This window comes from Neofelis nebulosa, chromosome 15 (assembly GCF_028018385.1).
Source record: "Neofelis nebulosa isolate mNeoNeb1 chromosome 15, mNeoNeb1.pri, whole genome shotgun sequence".
In the NCBI taxonomy this organism is placed as follows: domain Eukaryota; kingdom Metazoa; phylum Chordata; class Mammalia; order Carnivora; family Felidae; genus Neofelis; species Neofelis nebulosa.
This window is the reverse complement of record NC_080796.1, coordinates 65,805,802-65,824,631: the sequence shown is the minus strand read 5'-3', so window position 1 is coordinate 65,824,631 and position 18,830 is coordinate 65,805,802. Positions and strand designations below refer to the sequence as shown.

Here is an 18,830-nt window from a genome sequence, read left to right as displayed (position 1 = left end):
CTGATCGTGTGGTGAGCCAGGAGTTAGAGAAAACATCAGTGGTATGGTTTCCATGTTTAATGGCATCAGGCAATAGCAGCTTGAGCTTAAATTTCAAAAAGAGGAAGTATGCTTAGCAGGACAAGCCTTCTCAGAAATCCAGGATATGCCGAAGAGTAAAGCAGAGGAGCAAACCCATATGGCAACTGCCACTGACAAGCTATTTTTAGAGAACGCGGGTATTTTCATGGAGAAGAAAACGTAAAATGAACCGCAAAAGTTGTCTTTCACAAGACACACCTAACTCCAAATCTGAGCTGTAGATTTCAGGAGATTAATACCTAAACCTACACACCAGTCCGGTATTTCGAGATTTAAAACTCCAAACGTCCTTGCCACAATTACACTGTGTAAAGTTTAATGGGAGCATCTGACTATATGAAGTCCAAAACTTAGAACACCTTCCTATAACTATTCCTTCTGGAACATTTATTCTACTAAACATCATGTCCTACAAATCACTCAGGATTCTGAAAGTCTATACATTAAGAAGTAGTAGAACAAACACAGGACAGATCAGTTACTTAAATGCCACAAAAAAACAAAGTGAAGCTCGTGGTGGAGCCACGACAGGGAGCAGGTGGGTCTCCACACGGCAGGCACAGTGGTGACACCGGCACCGGGAAACCGCGCCGGCCACAATTTCAGATGACTGACTGGAATGGAAGAAAAATGCAAGTTATGGGAAACGAAAAAGAGACAAAGACCAAGCTCTACTGACTACGATGGCAAAGCCCCACAAATAATGTTCACAAAAGACAGAATTCCGTCCAGGAGTCCCACGTTTGCTCACACGACACGACACGACACGACACGACAGCGAAGGGCGAGGCGTGAGCATCTTACTTCTGCAGAGCCATCTCCTTCTGCTGATACAGTTCGTTCAGAATCTCCACCTTCTGCCTCAGGGTTTTGCATTCGCCTTCCAGGCCGGCTTTGGCCGACTGCAGCGAACTGCGCTCCTCTTCCAATTTCTTTATCTGGTCTGTGAAGGATAAAACAGCTGGGCTGTGTGCGTACACGGGACTTGCAAACTGGGGGTGGAGGGAGGCGAGAGGGGGTAAGAAACGCAGCACCTTCTTCTCAGGAAGGAGCCTACCTTCCAGGTTGCATTTAGTAGACATCGAGGCTCTAAGCTTAAATTGTAGAAGTTTTAGATCCTCTTCGACTACTGATATTGCAGTTTGCGTCTAAAAATTCCAAAAGAGCGAAATAGTCTTACAAGGGAGGCACAATGAGAATTCACAGGCACTCATGGTACTCCGCAAAAAAGATCATACCCGAGAAATGTCCATCATCTGCTTAATTTGATTTTTCATCTTCTCATTCCGGTCACCTAAAATACAAAACGCTTTAATCGCTTTTTCCTCCTTTGCTTTTTAACTATATTTTCTTGATTTCTCCAAAAGGAAACAATTACAGTATTCAAACATTCAAAGGAAGACCAAATTAACCAATACAACTGATGAGGCTCCATGACTTTTAAGAGAATTGCAAACTTAGATTCAAAAAGTAAATTCCTAGTTTGCACAAGAAAAATGGTATCTGTGCCATTCTCAAACAAGAAGGGATATGTGAATGAAGGCTCTTCTCTCTCAGGTCAGGTATCTTATTTATTATTCTTATTTTTTAAATCTACTTGTTTGTTTTGAGAAAGAGCATGTGCATGCACATGCACGCAGACACACACACACACACACACACACACACACACACACACACACACGAGTGGAGGAGGGGTCACGGGGCAGGGGAAGCGCAGACAGAGAATCCCAAGCAGGCTCCCTCCTCCCTGTCAGCACAGAGCCTGACGCAGGCCTCGATCCCACAAACTGTGAGATCATAACCTGAGCTGAAATCAAGAGTTGGACACGTAACCAACTGAGCCACCCAGGTGCCCCTCAGGTATCTTATTTAGAAAGACTTACTGTCCTGTTCTCCCCTTGAATCTGCTACCAGGTGTGGTTGAAAACACCCACTATGCAAGCAATATCCAACTTGAAAAAGTGTCTAGAAACATGTCCCTCATCAGTAAACACTGCTACCCTTTAGCTCCACTCTCTGGGTCTCAAGTAGTCTATGGCTCCCACCACCTCAGTGCTCCTAAAATTGGTTGTAGGCCATGGGGCGCCTGGGTGGCTCAGTCGGTTAAGCGGCCGACTTCGGCTCAGGTCACGATCTCGCGGTCCGTGGGTTTGAGCCCCGTGTCGGGCTCTGTGCTGACTGCTCAGAGCCTGGAGCCTGTTTCAGCTTCTGTGTCTCCCTCTCTCTCTGACCCTCCCCCGTTCATGCTCTGTCTCTGTCTCAAAAATAAATAAATGTTAAAAATAAATAAATAAATAAATAAATAAATAAATAAATAAATAAATAAATAGGTTGTAGGCCTTAAAACCGCAAAGCTACACAGATGATGGGCACTAAATTTAAATGTCATCTCCACGGCACTGAGAAATAAATTTCTCCTGCTATTCAGTGCTCAGTACTTGGAGGGGAAGTCACAACTATGCTGCTCTAGATGGAAAAGCAGAGTCTGTGCTCACAGCATACCCACTGCTATACCACGCCCCGCCACCCACCTCTGCCCAATGCACACAAACGTGTGCACAAGTCCAGTGACTTGCGTCTACAACTCTTCAACACTTACGAGGAAGTTCACTCAGCCAAAAAGAGCAGTGGTGTACTTAAAGACAGGAACACAAAAAGAGGTCCAACCTCCCTGAAACCCATCTTACCTCCCACTTCTCCATTTGCTAATTCATCCATCTCATTTCCTCCTTTATTCTGACCCTCAGATTCAGATTCACAATCTAAGCGATTCAACTGTGTAATGCAATTAGTCAAAGCCTAGAAAAAAAGCAAAGGGGTATTAGAAAGAGCCTCTCAAAAAGATTTCGTGGGAGTTCATGAGAATTAAGCATGTATTCAAGAGAATAAACTTACGTTAATATTATCATCTTTGTGAGTAAGAGCTACTTCCAAATTTTTCTGGGACTTCTCAAATGATTTAATTTGTTCACTGAGCTCAGCATGTGATTTACTCCAATCTTTGATTTCTTGCTGCAACTGAAATGTTAAAACACATGAATTTCCAAAGGCTAGGGCTTTTGCACTGGACATGTCAGGACCATGTGAATGACACAGGGAAGCAGGGGCCCATGCTACTCTTCAGCCTGTCACTATGGACTGAGGCCTTGGTGAAGGGAGAGGGGGCAATGGCTCCTACCCTCAGAACTGCAGCGAGAACATGAGAGTTGTCAAGGAAGTCGATCCAGTTTACTGTACCCTTCAGAAAACTGCAGCCACTTCAAATAATTCACTTCAGTAGGAACCCAGGAGCACATCTCCCTGTCTCCCATGTCCACTGCAGGTCATGTAACCTTCCCTTGGTCAGTGAAGCAGTTAATTGCTCAAAGGAGGGTTATGAATACCAAATTCTTTGGTCAAGAAGCAAATCCATCATCCCCCTGAGGCTATTCAAGTTAGTAACTGGTTGGTATTTGACAAGGAAAAGACTAAACACTCTGATAGCTATAAGGAATTGTAGAGAACAGAAAATCCAGAACAGATGGAGGATATATACATGAACTCAATTTTGGGAGCACAATTTAAACTTTGCATATCTAAGAATAGAGTTCTGCATACATATTTCATTTCCCTAAAAAAAGATCTGAAAAAAGATACTCAAGAGGTAATGATACTCGGTCCCCTAGTTCACATAATCTAGGATGTTAAACTTTCCTTTACCTGCTCTTTCTTCTTCTTAAGCCTAGCATTTTCTTCTTGAACCCGATGGCATTCAGACTTCACCTTCTCTTCGCTAAGTTTAGCTTCATTAAGAGCAATCTGAACCTAATGCAAAACACTATTAGTGAATTAATTCCAAAGGGGAGGTGGGGTGGGGAGGTGTTACACTTTCTCAATTAGACATCATACAGTTTTCATTTATTGCATATCCTAACAAAAATCAAATGTCTGCTCCTCAACAAAACTAAGGCACGCAATCCTGCAGAAATTACAGACAGCTTTACCTCTGAAAATTCGGAGGCATTCACTGAAATAACATCCTTTAACTTCTCTATAGACTTCTTGTTTTCCAGAATCTGCCATGTGGAAAAAGAACACACACACAAAAAATGTGGTAGAATTTTAGTAGAAGAGTGGGATATATGCTAAAAAGATGAAACATCATTCCAGGGCCATCCCCTACTTCTCAGGTAAAAGCAGGTGATTCACTTTCAGCCGAGGAGAAAAGTCAAGAAGGTAAAGAGGTAAGGAAAGAAACAAATAATCGGAGCTCTATCACATGCCATCCACAACCTTCCTGACTGTGAGATAACGTGGTAGATGACCAGACCAAAAAGGGGAAAGAAAAAAAGAAAGAAAAGACAAACTTTCACGTAATCTAGTTCAAATCAATGGTTTTTCCTATTGGTAGGGGAAAAAAAATCCCCAAGGTCACTTTAAAAATTCTCTTGGGGCACCTGGGTGGCTCAGTGGGTTAAGCATCCGACTTCCACTCAGGTCATGATCTCGCAGTTCGTGAGTTTCAGCCCCACGTCGGGCTCTGTGCTGACAGCTCAGGCTGGATTCTGTGTCTCACTCTCTGCCCCTCCCCTGCTTGCGCGCTCTCTCTCAAAAATAAACTTTAAAAAAAAAAATTAAAAATCCTCCTGCCTGAACTGAAAAATGGTTGGCCTTGAGGCAGAATACAAAAATAAATCTCACTTATAGAATTCCAAATAATTTGTGAAGATACTGCCTCCTCAAGGAGGTGGTGCCTACTCTTCAGGCTCTCGGCTGGGGGCCGCGTGCAGTCCCTTCCTTCCAAAGAGAACAGCACACCAAGAGTGGGAACCGGTGAATAGAGCGGAGAAAGCTGGCAAATACCGGATCAACCCGGTGCACAAGCTCGACTGGGTGTGCCGTGTATGGGAACCCCCTAGACCAGCACTGCAACCTTTCTGAAATTCTAAAACTGTTCTAAAAGGCTTGTTTTAAAAAGGATCATGCAAAACAAAAAAAAAGTACTAGAACTGTTCGACTGGGCTACGGTTTCTTAGTTGTTCCATATGTTTCAGAGGGCAGAGCCAAGCAATACGAAAATTATCCAGGGCTAAGAACACAAATACTTCTTAGAGCCATAAAAATAACAACTTGTGGTACTAGCATTTAAGATTCTATGAAGACGGATGGGTGCGGGTTCAACTTCCCTGACTCCCACTCTTCCTTTAGTTAAAGCATGGGAAAATGCAGAGTTGAATTCACCCGCCCCTACATGGCAGTTAGAAAGCAAAATCACAGTAATGCTTTGCAGCAAAACTTTACCAAGTCCTGATTCTTTGCATTCTGTTCTCTCTCGGATTCTAACATAACACGCAGATTTTTTGCTGTATCATCCAGAAGTTCATTCGTTTCTTCAAGTTTCTTGATTTTATCCTATTAACAGACATTAATAGTAATTACTCACTATTTTTCTTTTGTTTTCAGAATGTTATCTCAAAAAGAGAAGGGATTTTTACCTTAAATTTAACTGCTTCATCAGACAGAATCATATTCTGTTTCTTGGTTTCCTGAACATGTTTCTTTGATTCCTTGATCTATAGAAAATAAAGCACTCAGAATTAAGAAATGTAAATCACAGTGCTATCCAAACATACCTCTGAGTAGGTAACCCCTTAGAGAAGAAAACAATACTTTACACATAGGATGACTACTTCCGATTTGGATGGTTTGCAGGAAATAATGAAATTTTAAAATAACCATAGTAACTGAACTATGATACAGGAAGAAATAGTCCAAGCTGGAATCATGAGGGAATATACTGAAATAAATACTGAAAGAATAATTATACCTTCTGTTCATAATTTGACAATTTTTGTACAAGTTCTGCATTTTCTTTCGTGATATTCTTCAACTTCTCAGAAATCTGCTGTTCAGTGACTAGAAGGGAGGGGAAATCCATAAGATTACTATGATCACTAAATAAAACTGAATTACCCAATGTAACAGCAGTATGCTACCTAGCACTATGAAGGAAAAGGACTCCCGAACGTAACTATTATGCCCTTAAAAAAGCAATCTGTAGCTGACAGCAATAAGGGTATAAAAACACTACTAAAATTTAAGAAAAATATGATAAGGACCTTTATTTCAATGAGAAACTCCAATTTAAATTTATTTCAAAGATAGGAAGTAGAATAAAATACTTTAGCTTGATATCCTTCCCTTTATGAAGTACCTTTCTTCTTAGTAAATGTGATCATTTTGGATACATGTCATTTGCAAAAAGAAAGAGACAATAAGGGGCGCCTGGGTGCCGCAGTCGGTTAAGCGTCCGACTTCAGCCAGGTCACGATCTCGCGGTCCGTGAGTTCGAGCCCCGCGTCAGGCTCTGGGCTGATGGCTCAGAGCCTGGAGCCTGTTTCCGATTCTGTGTCTCCCTCTCTCTCTCTGCCCCTCCCCCGTTCATGCTCTGTCTCTCTCTGTCCCAAAAATAAATTAAAAACGTTGAAAAAAAAGAAAGAGACAATAAACATAAGCACGTAGATTTACATCTCTAGTCCTCAAATTACCTTCCTAAGTAAATGTATAGTGTTGGTTACACTGTTAGCACAGGAATACTGTTCACATTGACACGTCTGCCCCAAATCTAACTAGTCATCTTCTTCCTACTCCCACAATTTGTCCCATTTCATCTCCTGTTTCATTTGGTGGCATCACCAACTACTGTGTCATCCAAGCTAGCAACCTGGATTAGTAAAATGTTCAGGAGTGAATAAATCAATCAGACATCAGAAGTCATTGTTATCTACTTCTAGCTTACATACAGAATCAACTCAGATCAAACACCAATACTGGGGGAAGAGTACAAGTAACAAAAGAAGCCTAAATATTTACCTTGATATACTCTATTCTTTACCTAGAAGAAAAAAAAAATTAGATGTCAAGACGTTAATAGAAATATTATAGTATTATATAATATTACAGAAATAATATATACAAGTCAAATCATAACTAAATGAAAATTTAATAACAGGTTCAAAATAATAATCTGTAAGATTAAAAGTAACAAAAGGTTAAAAAGCATTTCAAATCTAATTGGTAGTGATACCTCATAGTTTCTGATAAATAAAAGCACTAAAGTGAATACCTCATTTTGCAACTAAAGGTATTTTTATCTATTAAAAGAGCACCAATCTTATTAAATAAGCACTTAACATTAATAGTGGAAATGGGTCTTTTCATATTAAATACACTAATGCTTCTTTTACCTGAAATCATTCATCTGACAACCCCAAACAGCCAGAATGAGGTCTAGAAACAATGATCATTCAAAGAGACTCTCAGGAAACAAGATTAAAGGCATAATCTTTGTACTAAAATAACGTCTCTTTCTCTCACCAGAAAACATCTTAAATCCTATTAAAAGCTGGCAACTGGATGGGGCACCTGGGTGGCTCAGTCAGTTGAGTGTCCAACTTTGGCTCAGGTCATGATCTCACAGTTCATGACTTTGGGCCCCACATTTGGCTCTGTGCTGTCAGCACAGAGCCCGCTTCAGATCCTCTGTCCTCCTCTCTCTCGCTGCCCCTCCCCAACTTGCGTGCTCTCTCTCAAAAATCAATAAACGTTACAAAAAAAAAAAAAAAAAAAGGTTGGCAATTGGCTGAGTTTAGAAATCTAATAAACTAGATCATCTCATTTTCCCAAATCTTTAAACACAGTGGTCCTCAACCTAAAAGGGAAAGAAGACTGCTAGAGGAAAATTCATGAACAAGAGAAATGACAACTAACCTCTACCTCATCTCTAAAGACAGCATTGAAGTACAGGGTTATAAAATCTAAACGATACTCAATTTGTTTTAAATTGTATCACCGAACGTCTTTGTGACCCAGAATTTATGTCCACGTTCAAAAGTTACAAAATGGTAATGAGATACCCAAATCAGTCCATAAATCATCTATGATATCTTACTATTAGAGTATCTAACACCACTTCGAATAATGTCATTATAGGAAAATGCAGTCCGAGTTCCAACATGGAAAGAAATCGCTGTTTCTCTAATGTCACAGCCTTGCTAATGACAGACTAAGCTTCTTTTGCACCGGATTTCTTTTTCACCCAGATCAGCAGGCAGGAGGAGGCAGGGAAGAAGCAAGAACCAAGCAAATTAAGAGCAGGGCCCACGGTTCCAAAGTCAAACATAGAGGCTGAGAAGCAGCAGTTAGGACATAAAGCCCACCTCACCCTGTGAAAATGTAAACAGGTTTTAGGATTTTTTAGATGGGAGAAACAAGAGTGGGAAACAAAAAAAATTTTCATCTTTTCCCCCTTCCACTCATCCTTTCTATGCTCCCTTTCTCCTCTCATCTGAGGAAAAGTCCTGTGAGGTTAAAAGACTCTTTACAGGAATCCAGGCAAAAGACCTTTCTTTTTAAGTGACTTTACCACCACTTGTGCAACGAGAGAACAATGAATAAGTATTTCTCTGGATACTAACATAATCTGTATTTCTAAATAAAAAGATATTCTATGGGCACAATTAACACATGACCAAATCAGAAAATCTGTGAAACAGATACAATTGGAAAAAGACTGAAAAATTACCTAGTGTCCTAGATACAAATATTTGTTTTACTATTTTCTTGTTTTGTAGCATTTTTTGTTTGTACCTGTATTTATATAATATACATTTATCTATACTTTAAGGTCTTGATTTCTGCTTTTTTCCACTTAATATTAAACTGGGAGCATTTTCTAGGCTCCAGTGTCTTTGAAATACATACAGTTAGAGTTACCTAGTATCCCATCATACGGATATACAAGAATTGAACAATTCCCCTACTATGAATCGTTTAGTTTGTACCAAGTTTTCACTCTAATAAATAGTGTTCCATTGAACACCCTTACACAAGATTTTTAATGCATGACTAGTTATTTCCTTAGAATACATTATAAGACATGACAATATATTATAATAAAAGGATATAAAAATGTTAAGGATTCTGATATATAGTATTTAAGTGCTTTTCAAGATAGCTGTAAAAGTTCCCAATTCATTAGAAATGTACAGGGGCACCTGGGTGGCTTAGCTGGTTAAGTGTCCAACTTCAGCTCAGGTCATGATCTTGCGGTTAGTGGGGTTAAGCCCTGCATCCGGCTCTGTGCTGACAGCTCAGAGCCTGGAGCCTGCTTCCAATTCTGTGTCTCCCTCTCTCTCTCCGCCCCTCCCCCCACTCACACTCTGTCTCTCTCTCTCAAAAATAAAGATTAAAAAAAAAAGTTTAAAAAAAAAAAGGTATATAAGTGCTCAAGTAGGTATACATACACTTAACCTTTAGATTTTTACCTAAGATTCATAAATTGAAGTTTTCCCATTAAGTCTTTGCTAACAAAGATTACACTGAATTATTTCACAAGATTAATTTAGATTATAAGCATTTGTGTTCATGTTAGTAACTGAAGAAAAAAACAAAAGGGCCAGTGATTATAAAATATCCTTTGTCTTGATGAGTCAAGGCATAAGTTTAATTTACTCACAACAAGGACAGTTCTCCAGAAGAAAATGGCAAATGACACAATTCCCAAGAAGGCTGTGATAAGTACAGGCTTCCATGGCAATCCATAAAAATCAGGCCCAGGCTGAACATCATCAGGCAATGTAGCAACCAACTGAAACAGAAATATTAGAAATAGCAAACCATGAGGAAATTTACAATAGAGCAGTCACAGAGTCATCCACGGAAATTCTAAATGAACCTCCATGAGAAAACTTCTCCATCAAAAATCTTCAGTCGCTTCCACTGCTTCAATAAAGCTGGGATACTGGCAGCCCATTTCTTGTTTGGCATGAAGTGTTTCTGAATATCACGAAGCTAAATGTCTTTAAGCTTAACATGTATTTCCACTTTACAATAGGTCTCACCACATCATGTTGTCTAAGACCTGTCTAGAATCTCTGGATCATACTTTCCTCTTAGCTAATTTTTATGAGTTAAAAAGCCACATGAAACAAAAAATTGAACACCCTAGAGAAATAATCACCTTTTGTGGCTGCAAATAAAACCAAAATGATAATGAATAACACAAATGATATGTTTTTCCTCTAAGATTTTCAATCTTAATTCTCTTCTATTCTTATATAAAAACAAATGCTGAGTAAGCTCAGACAGCTCCTGATAACTGGTCTAGACTGCTCTGATTAACCATCTTCTACATAACCCAAAGCCTTTCATTTAAATGTTTCCTGGAATACAATTGTTAAACACCTGCCGGCTTCTACACTTTGACTGCCCTCTACGAATACACAAGTAGCTATCATACCGGCCCCATTCCCCAACAGTGCCGGGATCGCTGGAAAAGGACCAGAAGAAATCGTGACCGCATACGAGAAAGTAACACAATGCCCGGTACAATTTAAGTAATCAATAACAAATGAGCAAGTGACGAAACCTCAAACACACTCCCCCTTTCCTCTCTAAACAGCACTACAACGCCTCGCCTGCCTCGGGCCTGACCCCACTCCATTTCTCCCTCCCCGGTCAGCGCGCCCACTCCGCTCAGAACTCGTCTACCCGCCTGCCAGAGCTGGGGTCCCTCCCTGGGAGCGGGGACCGTCACCTCCAGTAGCTTGGCTAAGAGGGCTGCGTAGAGCACCGACAGGGGTCCCAGAAGTTCCGGGTCCCCCGGGGAAGCGGTGACAGAAGGCACAGTGGCAGGAACTGAATCCATTGTGTGGGGATGGCCGAGCAGAGGCGACGTTTCCCCGTGAACAGCACTGGGACCCCCTCCCCTCTTTCACCGCTTCCTCCTTCGGAAAGGAGCCGGCTGAGGAGGCGGACACTGGGAGTGAACTTCGCCTTCCCCCCTCGCCGCTGGCACTTTCCCCAACGCCTCCGGGAAAACACGTCATCAGACACTGCCCGTGAGAGGCCGTATAGGCGCCTACGGAGGCCGGCCCGCAGTGGGCGGGGCCACAGCGGCACAAACCAATGGCGGAGCGAGGCAGCGAAGAGCGAACAGACCTGCGCGGAAGAAGAGGGAGGCGTGGCCGATGGACGCTCACCTGCCACAGGAACTGGGGGAGACCGCCTGATTTAAAGGGCCCCGGGGGCTATGAGGAGGAGCAGGGGCTGGGGACAGACCCGCCACTCACGCCCCTCAGCCACTCACGCCCCACACAAGTGCCGGTCTTGTGTCACTGCGTGCCGGGACCGCAACCGCACGCATCTGTCCTACAGCCCACGCGGGAGAGCAGCCTCTCCCACCCCCTAGTAAGCACCGGGGCTGCGCCTCGGTCCCCTGGGCGAGGCTTCCTTCCCCGGCATCTCCAGTGCCCCGCTCAACTTGTCCCCTTCCTACGCCACGAGCTGGCCGGCCCACACTCTTGCTGATGCCCCGTAATAACGCTGCTTCTAAGGAGCCACGTCATTACGCACCATGCGAAAGGGTTCAGTTCTGGGTTCCGTACTTTACAGTGATGTGCCTTGTGGGAAAGGGTGAGGATTATGTATAAACTCCTTCTAAAAGTCGTAGAAAGTGGGGACATTTACCCTGGAGGGAAAATGATGTTTGCAAATCTTTAAAGGTACATCTTCAAGTTTAATATAACGTCAATTCGGAAGAATAATCAGGAAAATTCTGAAAACGAAGAGCAATGGAGGGGAGGTGGAAAGGGAGGGGAAGGCAGGCTCTGCAATTAAAATAGTAAGTAAGGTACTGACCCAAGAATCCGGATTATGGAACAGAATAGAAAATCCAAAAATAGACCCAACTGCATTAAAAATTTGGTATATAATACGTCAGTTGGGGGGGGGAAGCCTTTTTAATAAGCGGTATTAGCATAACTAAATAAACCATACGGAAAATGATAAAATTGGTTTTCATAATAAGTTACAAATGATCAGACACCTGATTGTAAAAAAAGTGAAAACAAACAAGTACTAGGAAAAACATGGGTGAATTTCTCAATGTATTATGAACAAAACCTTTCCAATTATGTCTCAAAATCCAAAAGATTTGCAAACAACTACTTAAAAAAAAAAAAAAATTTGTCCAGCCCCTGCATACAAAAAATGCAAAACAAGCAGTTTGACGATGACAACCTGAGAAAAAATATTTGCAACATTAGAGACAAAGGGTTAATATTCCTAAAATATAAACCGTACAGATAGAGAAGAAAGCAGCCAACAAACCTACAGAAAAATGGGCTGAAAAATTGAACAAACAGTTCTCAGGAAAAGACCTAGGAATAGCTCACAAGCCTATGGAAACATGCTCATACATAATAAAAGACCTACAAATTAAACCTACACTGAGATACCATTTCTTACTTATCCTGGCAAGATCTAAACATCTGACAACATACTCTGCTGGTGAGAGAATGTAGGAGAATATTCTACACATACATTGCTCATCGTTACACAAGATGATACAACCTCTGTGAAAGGGAATTTAGCAACATCTCCCCAAATTACTCATGTATTTACCTTTTGATGTAACAATCTCACTTCCAAAGATCTCAAAGATACTGTGTGTACAACAAATGGTGAAAATATGCACAAAATTATGTTATCCCATCATTATTTACAGTAACAAAAGACTAGAAACAACCAAAATGTCCATCAATAGAAGAGTTGCTGAATACACTAAAGGAAACTGTGAAACTGGAAAAAAAAATTAATAGATTTTATATACTGCCAGAGTATGATTTCCAGAATTTTTTTTTAAAGAAGGGGTGGAGAAAAATACATAGAATACTACTTTTATATTAGAAAGTAACAAGGGACAAATATATATATATATATATATATATATTTTTTTTTTTTTTTTTTACGGCTCTGAGATAAAATTCACATGCAATAAGCTACACAAAGTGCAGTCTGGTATTCATATGGTGACATATGAATACACCTGTGAAACCCCGATCACATTCAAACTGCATGTACCCTTCCCCTCCACAAGTCCTCTCCTCCCCTTGGTAATCCTACCTCCTGCCACTTGCTGACTGGGCCCAACCCCACCCCAAGCAGGATTTCTATAATAGTTCACATTCAGTTTTATATATGGAATACATAATACACCATGTATTCTAATTCTCTGGCTTATCTCAGCCTAACTGGAGATTCACCCATGTTGCTCCCATACATCAAAAGGTTCTCATTGCTTTTTATTGCTCAATAGCATTCCATTGTATGCATATATCACAGTTTGCTTATTTATTCAGCTGTTGATCTGCGTTTGAGGGTCCCCCCCACCCCCGCCAATTTTTGGCTTTTACAAATAGAGGGGCTATGTATATTGATATACAAGTCCTTTTATGGATGTAGAATTTATCAGGGGTACATGCTTAGCAGAGGGATGACTGGATCATTTGACATCTACTTTTTTAAGAAGCCGACAAATGGTTTTCCAAGGTGATGTGCCTTTTACACACTGCCCATCAGCAGTGTGTATTTCCAGCTCCTCCACACCTTCTCCCATACTTAGTATTTTAATTTTAATCACTTTTTAATTTTAGTCAATCTAATAAGCATATAGTGATAATTCATGGTGGTTTAAACCTGCATTTCCCCGAGAAGTAATGATGTGCATTTTTAAAATGTGCTTCTTTCGTATGCACATATCTTCTTTGGTGAAGTGTTACTTTACTGAGTTCTTATTAAGTGAGCTTTGATAGTTCTTTATATATTCCAGATAGAAGTCCTTGTTCAAGTACATGCTTTGCAATGATTCTCTCCTAGTCTGTGGCTTGTCTTTTCATTCACTTAATAGTCTATTTTGGAAAGCGTTAAGTTTTTATTTTGATGAAATCCAAATTATCAAATGTTTCTTTTATGAATGAATCCTGCTTTTTGTGTCAAACCTAAGAAATCTTTGGCTTAATTTTTTTTCTAGACGTTGTATAGCTTTAGGCTTTACATTCACTTCTATGAAGCGTTTTGAGTTAATTTAGGTTTGACTGAGGTATAGTTCGGTTTTTTGCACAGGGATATTTACAATGGTTCTAGTACTGTTTGCTGAACAGACTTCTCTTTCTCCACTCTGCCTCTCCTCCTTTGTCTGAAACCCACTGCCAGGTGGTAGGGATCTGCTTCTGGATTGTCTATTCTCTGTTCCAATAATCTTTTTGTCTCTCTTTACACTGATACCATGCTCTCCTAATTACCACAGCTTTATTCTAAGTCTTGAAATCGGGTCATGTTTATGCTGTTCTAGGCCCCTTGAATTTTCCATATGAATTGTACAGTCAGCTTGTTTTCTAAAAAAAAAAAAAAAAAAAAAAAAAAAAAAAAAATATATATATATATATATATATATATATATATATATATATATATCCCGGTGAGACTTTGATCAGGATTATGTTGACTCTGGGGATCACACAGGGGAGCTTAATATTTGATATACCGTTTGTCGCAGTGACAATATGATAGCATAACAATATTTAGTCTTCTCTTGAACAATGTATTATCTGTCCGTGCATTCAGGTCTTCAATTTATATCAGCAATATTTTATAGTTTTCAACTATAGGTCTCACAGTTTTACCAGATTTATCCTTAAGCAATTCATATTTTTTGATGCTATTTTGCACTGAAAGGTTTTTTCAATTTCAATTTCCAATTGTCTGCTACAATTTTACTCCTTCCTTCCCAACCTGTATGCTTTACTTCTTTTTCTTGCTTTAGTACACTGGTCATTGCCTCACTGTGCCCACTATAATGCTAAACAGGTGTGGTAAGAGTGAACATCCTTGTTTTGTTTCTGATCATAAGGGGAAGCATTTAATTATTCACCATTAAGTATGACGTTAGTTGTGAGTTTTTCATAGAGGCTATTTTAAGCCCCTGTCTATTCCTAGTTTGCTGATTACTTCTTTTTTTTAATATCTGTAATCAACACTGGATTTGTTCAAATGCTTTTTCTGTGACTGTAGAGCAGAACATTTGGAAGTTATTTTTAAAATGTGTTAAAATGTGACTTACATTGATTGATTTTCTAGTGTTAAATGAACCTTGCATTCTTGGGATAAGCCATACTTGGCCATTATGTATTATCATTTTTATAGATTATTGGGCTTGATTTGCTACAATTGTATTTAGAATTTTTGTGCCTATGCTCATGAGAGATACTGGTCTGTGGTTTTCTTTTTTTGTTATATCTTGGTCTGGTTTGAACTGTGATGTATTTTCTCATCTTCAATTCTCTAGAAGAGTTTATATAGAATTAATACAATTTCTTCCTAATATGTTTAACTGAATTCACCAGTGAAGCCATCTGGACCTGGAGTTTTCTTAGCAGAAAGGTTTTTAACAATAAATGCAATTTCTTTTTTTTTTTTTTTTTTTTTTTTTTAACATTTTTTATTTATTTTTGGGACAGAGAGAGACAGAGCATGAACGGGGGAGGGGCAGAGAGAGAGGGAGACACAGAATCGGAAACAGGCTCCAGGCTCCGAGCCATCAGCCCAGAGCCTGACGCGGGGCTCGAACTCACGGACCGCGAGATCGTGACCTGGCTGAAGTCGGACGCTTAACCGACTGCGCCACCCAGGCGCCCCTAAATGCAATTTCTTTAATAGCCCTAAGGCTTGAGTAGGCTTTTGCAATCTGTGTCTTAGATGGAATTTCTTCACCTCATCTAAACTATCAAATAAACATAAATTATTCATAACATTCCCTTTTACTGTTTTAATTTCTGTAGAATCCGTAGTGATGTCCCTGTGTGATTGCAGATCTTGGTAGTTTGTGTTTCCTCTTTTATTTCCCTGATCACTGGCTAGTGGTTAATCAATTTTATTAATCTCAAAGAACCAGCTTTTGTTTTCATTGGCTTTCCTTTTATTTTCTATTGAGTTATGCTCTTTATTTCTTGTCTTCTGCTTCTTGAGGATCAAAATGCTCTTCTTTTTCTACTCTCTTATAGTACAAACTGAGGTCACTAATCTGAGATCTTTCTTTTTTTTCTAATATATGGTGCTATAAATTTCCAAGTAATGCTTTACTGTTATTGCACAAACTTGATATGCTGTTTTCATTTTCATTCTGCTCAAAATACTGATTTCCCTCTTCTTTAACCCAGAAGTTATTCAGAATTATGTCAGTTGGTTTCCAAATATTTGGAAATTTTCGAGAGATCTTTCTGTTACTGCTTTCTAACTCAGTTTTACCATGTCCAGAAAACATACTTTGTATGATATGAATCTTTTTTATTTTTTGAGATTCGGTTTATGACCCAGAATATGATTTATCTTGGTAGATGCTCCATGTGCACTCAAAAAGCATATATATCCTGCTCTTCTGGGATGTTCTATAAATGTCCATCAGGTCAAGTTGGTTAACAATGTTGTTCACATCTTCTAAAACCTTATTCACATTGTCTATTCTATCAACTACTTAGAGAAGGATATTGAAATCTCTAATTACAATTATACACATATATCTATTTTTCCATTCACTTCTATCAACTTTTGCTTCGTGTACTTTAGAGCTCTATTATTAGGAGTCATTGTTATGACTAATGACTACTTTATCCTAGAAAGTAACTTTCTTTATCCCTGTTATATACTTTGCTCTAGAATCTACTTTGGTATTAATACAGCCACTCTAGCTTTCACTTGACTACTATTAGCATGAGATATCTTTTTCAATCTTTTTAGTTTTAACCTTTTTATGTCTTTTTAAAGTATGATTCCTGACGGCATCTATTTGGATCCTGCTTCTTTTCCCAATCTAACCACGTCTGCCTTTGAATTGAGGTATTTAGACAAATTATATCTAATGTGATTACTTATATGATTAAGTTTAAGCCTAGGCATCTTTTTTTCTATTTATTCCATCTGTTCTTTGTTCCCTTTTTGCTCTTATTCTGGCTTCTTTCAGATCATTGAGTCTTCTTAATGATTCTAATTTCTCTCTTCTCTTGTTATTTTAGTGTTTTAGTGGTTGCTTTAGGGTTTATAGTGTATAACTTATCACAGTCCACCTTCAAGTGATACTGTACTACTTCATGTGTATAGTAACCACTTTATAAGAGTTATTACCACTTCTCCATCTCCCGACCTTCATGTTATTGTTGTCCTGTATTTTATTTTGCGTATTTTTGAAACCCTATGCTACAAGAAGTTACATTTAAATAGTAAGATGATGGTTTTATATATGTACTTATATGGCTACCATTTCTGGCACCCTTCACTCCTTTGTGTAGCTCCACTATTTCCACCTATTGCCATTTTCCTTATGCCTAAAGGTCTTCCTTGAACATTTCTCAAGGCACAAGTGTGCCAGTGAATTCATTCAGGTCTTGTACATTGGAAAAAAAAAATCTTCATTTAATCTTTGCTTTACAGAATTATCTTCCTTGGTATGATATTATAAGTCAACAATATTTTTCTTCAAGTATATTAAGAGATTTTATTCTACTGTATTCTGCCATGCGTTCTGATAAGAAATCTTGATGTCAACCTTATCTTAATCCTTCTCTATGTAAAGTGTCTTTTTTTTCCTCTGCTTTTAAGATTGCTGTTTATCAGGTATTTTTGAGCAATTTGATTATGATATACCTCAGTGCAGTTTTCTTCATGCTTCTTATGTTTGGGTTTCATTGAACTTCTTGAATATGTGGATCTATAGCTTTCATGAATTTTAGAAATTTTCAACCATTATGTCTTTAAATCTGTTTCTGAACACCTCTTCAATCCTGTCCTCCAGTGATTCCAGTTCCATTTACTAGGCTGCTTGAAAGTGTCCCACAGCTCACAGGTAATCTGATGAGTTTTCTTGAGTCTTTTTTCCCTATGTATTTCATATAGAATAGCTTCTAATGCTAGGTCTTCAAGTTCACTAATCTTATCACCTACAATGTCTGATCTAGCACAACTTCCACCCAGTATATTTATCATCTCTGTCACTGTAGTTTTCAAATCCAGAAGTTTGATTTGGGTCTTTTTAAAAAAAAAAAAACATCTTTTATGTCTCTACTTAACTTTGTTAACATCCAAAATATAGTAATAAAACCTATTTTAATATCCTTGCTTAATTCTAACATCTCTGGCAGTTCTTGGTTGGATAGGCTGATTTTTCTCCTCATCATGGTTTCTATTTTCTTGCCTCTTTGCATGACTAGTAATCCCTGACTGGATGCCACACACTATGAACAAATGTGATGGCTACTTTTATGTGTCAACTTGAGTGGTTATGGGGCACCCAAATTAAACCTTAATTTTTGTGCTTTTGAGGATGTTTCCAGATGAGATTAGCAGTTGAATCGATTCACTCAGTAAAGTAGACTGCCCTTCCCAATATGGGTAGGCATCATCCAATCCACTGAGGGCCTGAAAAGAGCAAAATGCAAAAGGAATTCACCCCTTTCTCTGGGATTGCTTGAGCTAGGACATCATTCTTCTTCTACCCTTGCTACTCCTGGTTCTCAGGCCTTCAGACCTGACTAGCATCTACACCATCAGCTCCCTTTGGGACTCAACCTGAATTACACCACTGGCTTTCCTGGGTCTCCAGTTTGTAGACAGCAGACTATGGGACTCCTCAGCCTCCATTTGTGCGTTTGTCAATTCCTTATAAAAAACCTCTTCTACCTATGTGTGTGGCTGTGTGTGGGTGTCCCCTATTGTGGCACAGAAGTGAGGAACCCGGAGTTGAGGAGACAGAGCTGAAAGTCCAGGGAAAGCAAGGCAGCTAAAATTCACAGGGCTGAGTACCAAGAGGAGGCATGGCGTGGGGTGAGAGCGAACACTCAGGGGATCCATGAAAGGTCCCCTTTGAGAATTCATCG

General features: G+C 39.5%; 1 protein-coding gene across 9 annotated transcripts in view; it reads right to left on the bottom strand.

Annotated features, from left to right (window-relative positions):
- Positions 1-18,830, bottom strand: part of MIA3 (MIA SH3 domain ER export factor 3) — a 55,445-nt gene that overhangs the window by 9,829 nt on the left and 26,786 nt on the right. For 6 of the 9 annotated variants that reach the window (XM_058700532.1, XM_058700533.1, XM_058700527.1 and 3 more), the window contains exons 7-18: positions 9,581-9,712; positions 6,937-6,958; positions 5,891-5,979; positions 5,559-5,636; positions 5,365-5,475; positions 4,068-4,139; positions 3,784-3,888; positions 2,980-3,102; positions 2,772-2,883; positions 1,320-1,375; positions 1,139-1,229; positions 886-1,024 (exon numbers count right to left, since the gene is read on the bottom strand). In XM_058700532.1, coding sequence (XP_058556515.1) covers positions 886-1,024; positions 1,139-1,229; positions 1,320-1,375; positions 2,772-2,883; positions 2,980-3,102; positions 3,784-3,888; positions 4,068-4,139; positions 5,365-5,475; positions 5,559-5,636; positions 5,891-5,979; positions 6,937-6,958; positions 9,581-9,712 — 1,130 coding nt within the window. Of the gene's footprint in view, positions 1-885; positions 1,025-1,138; positions 1,230-1,319; positions 1,376-2,771; positions 2,884-2,979; positions 3,103-3,783; positions 3,889-4,067; positions 4,140-5,364; positions 5,476-5,558; positions 5,637-5,890; positions 5,980-6,936; positions 6,959-9,580; positions 9,713-10,660; positions 10,939-18,830 lie in introns of those variants that run through there. The other 3 variants (XM_058700534.1, XM_058700535.1, XM_058700530.1) reach the window with 3 other exon arrangements.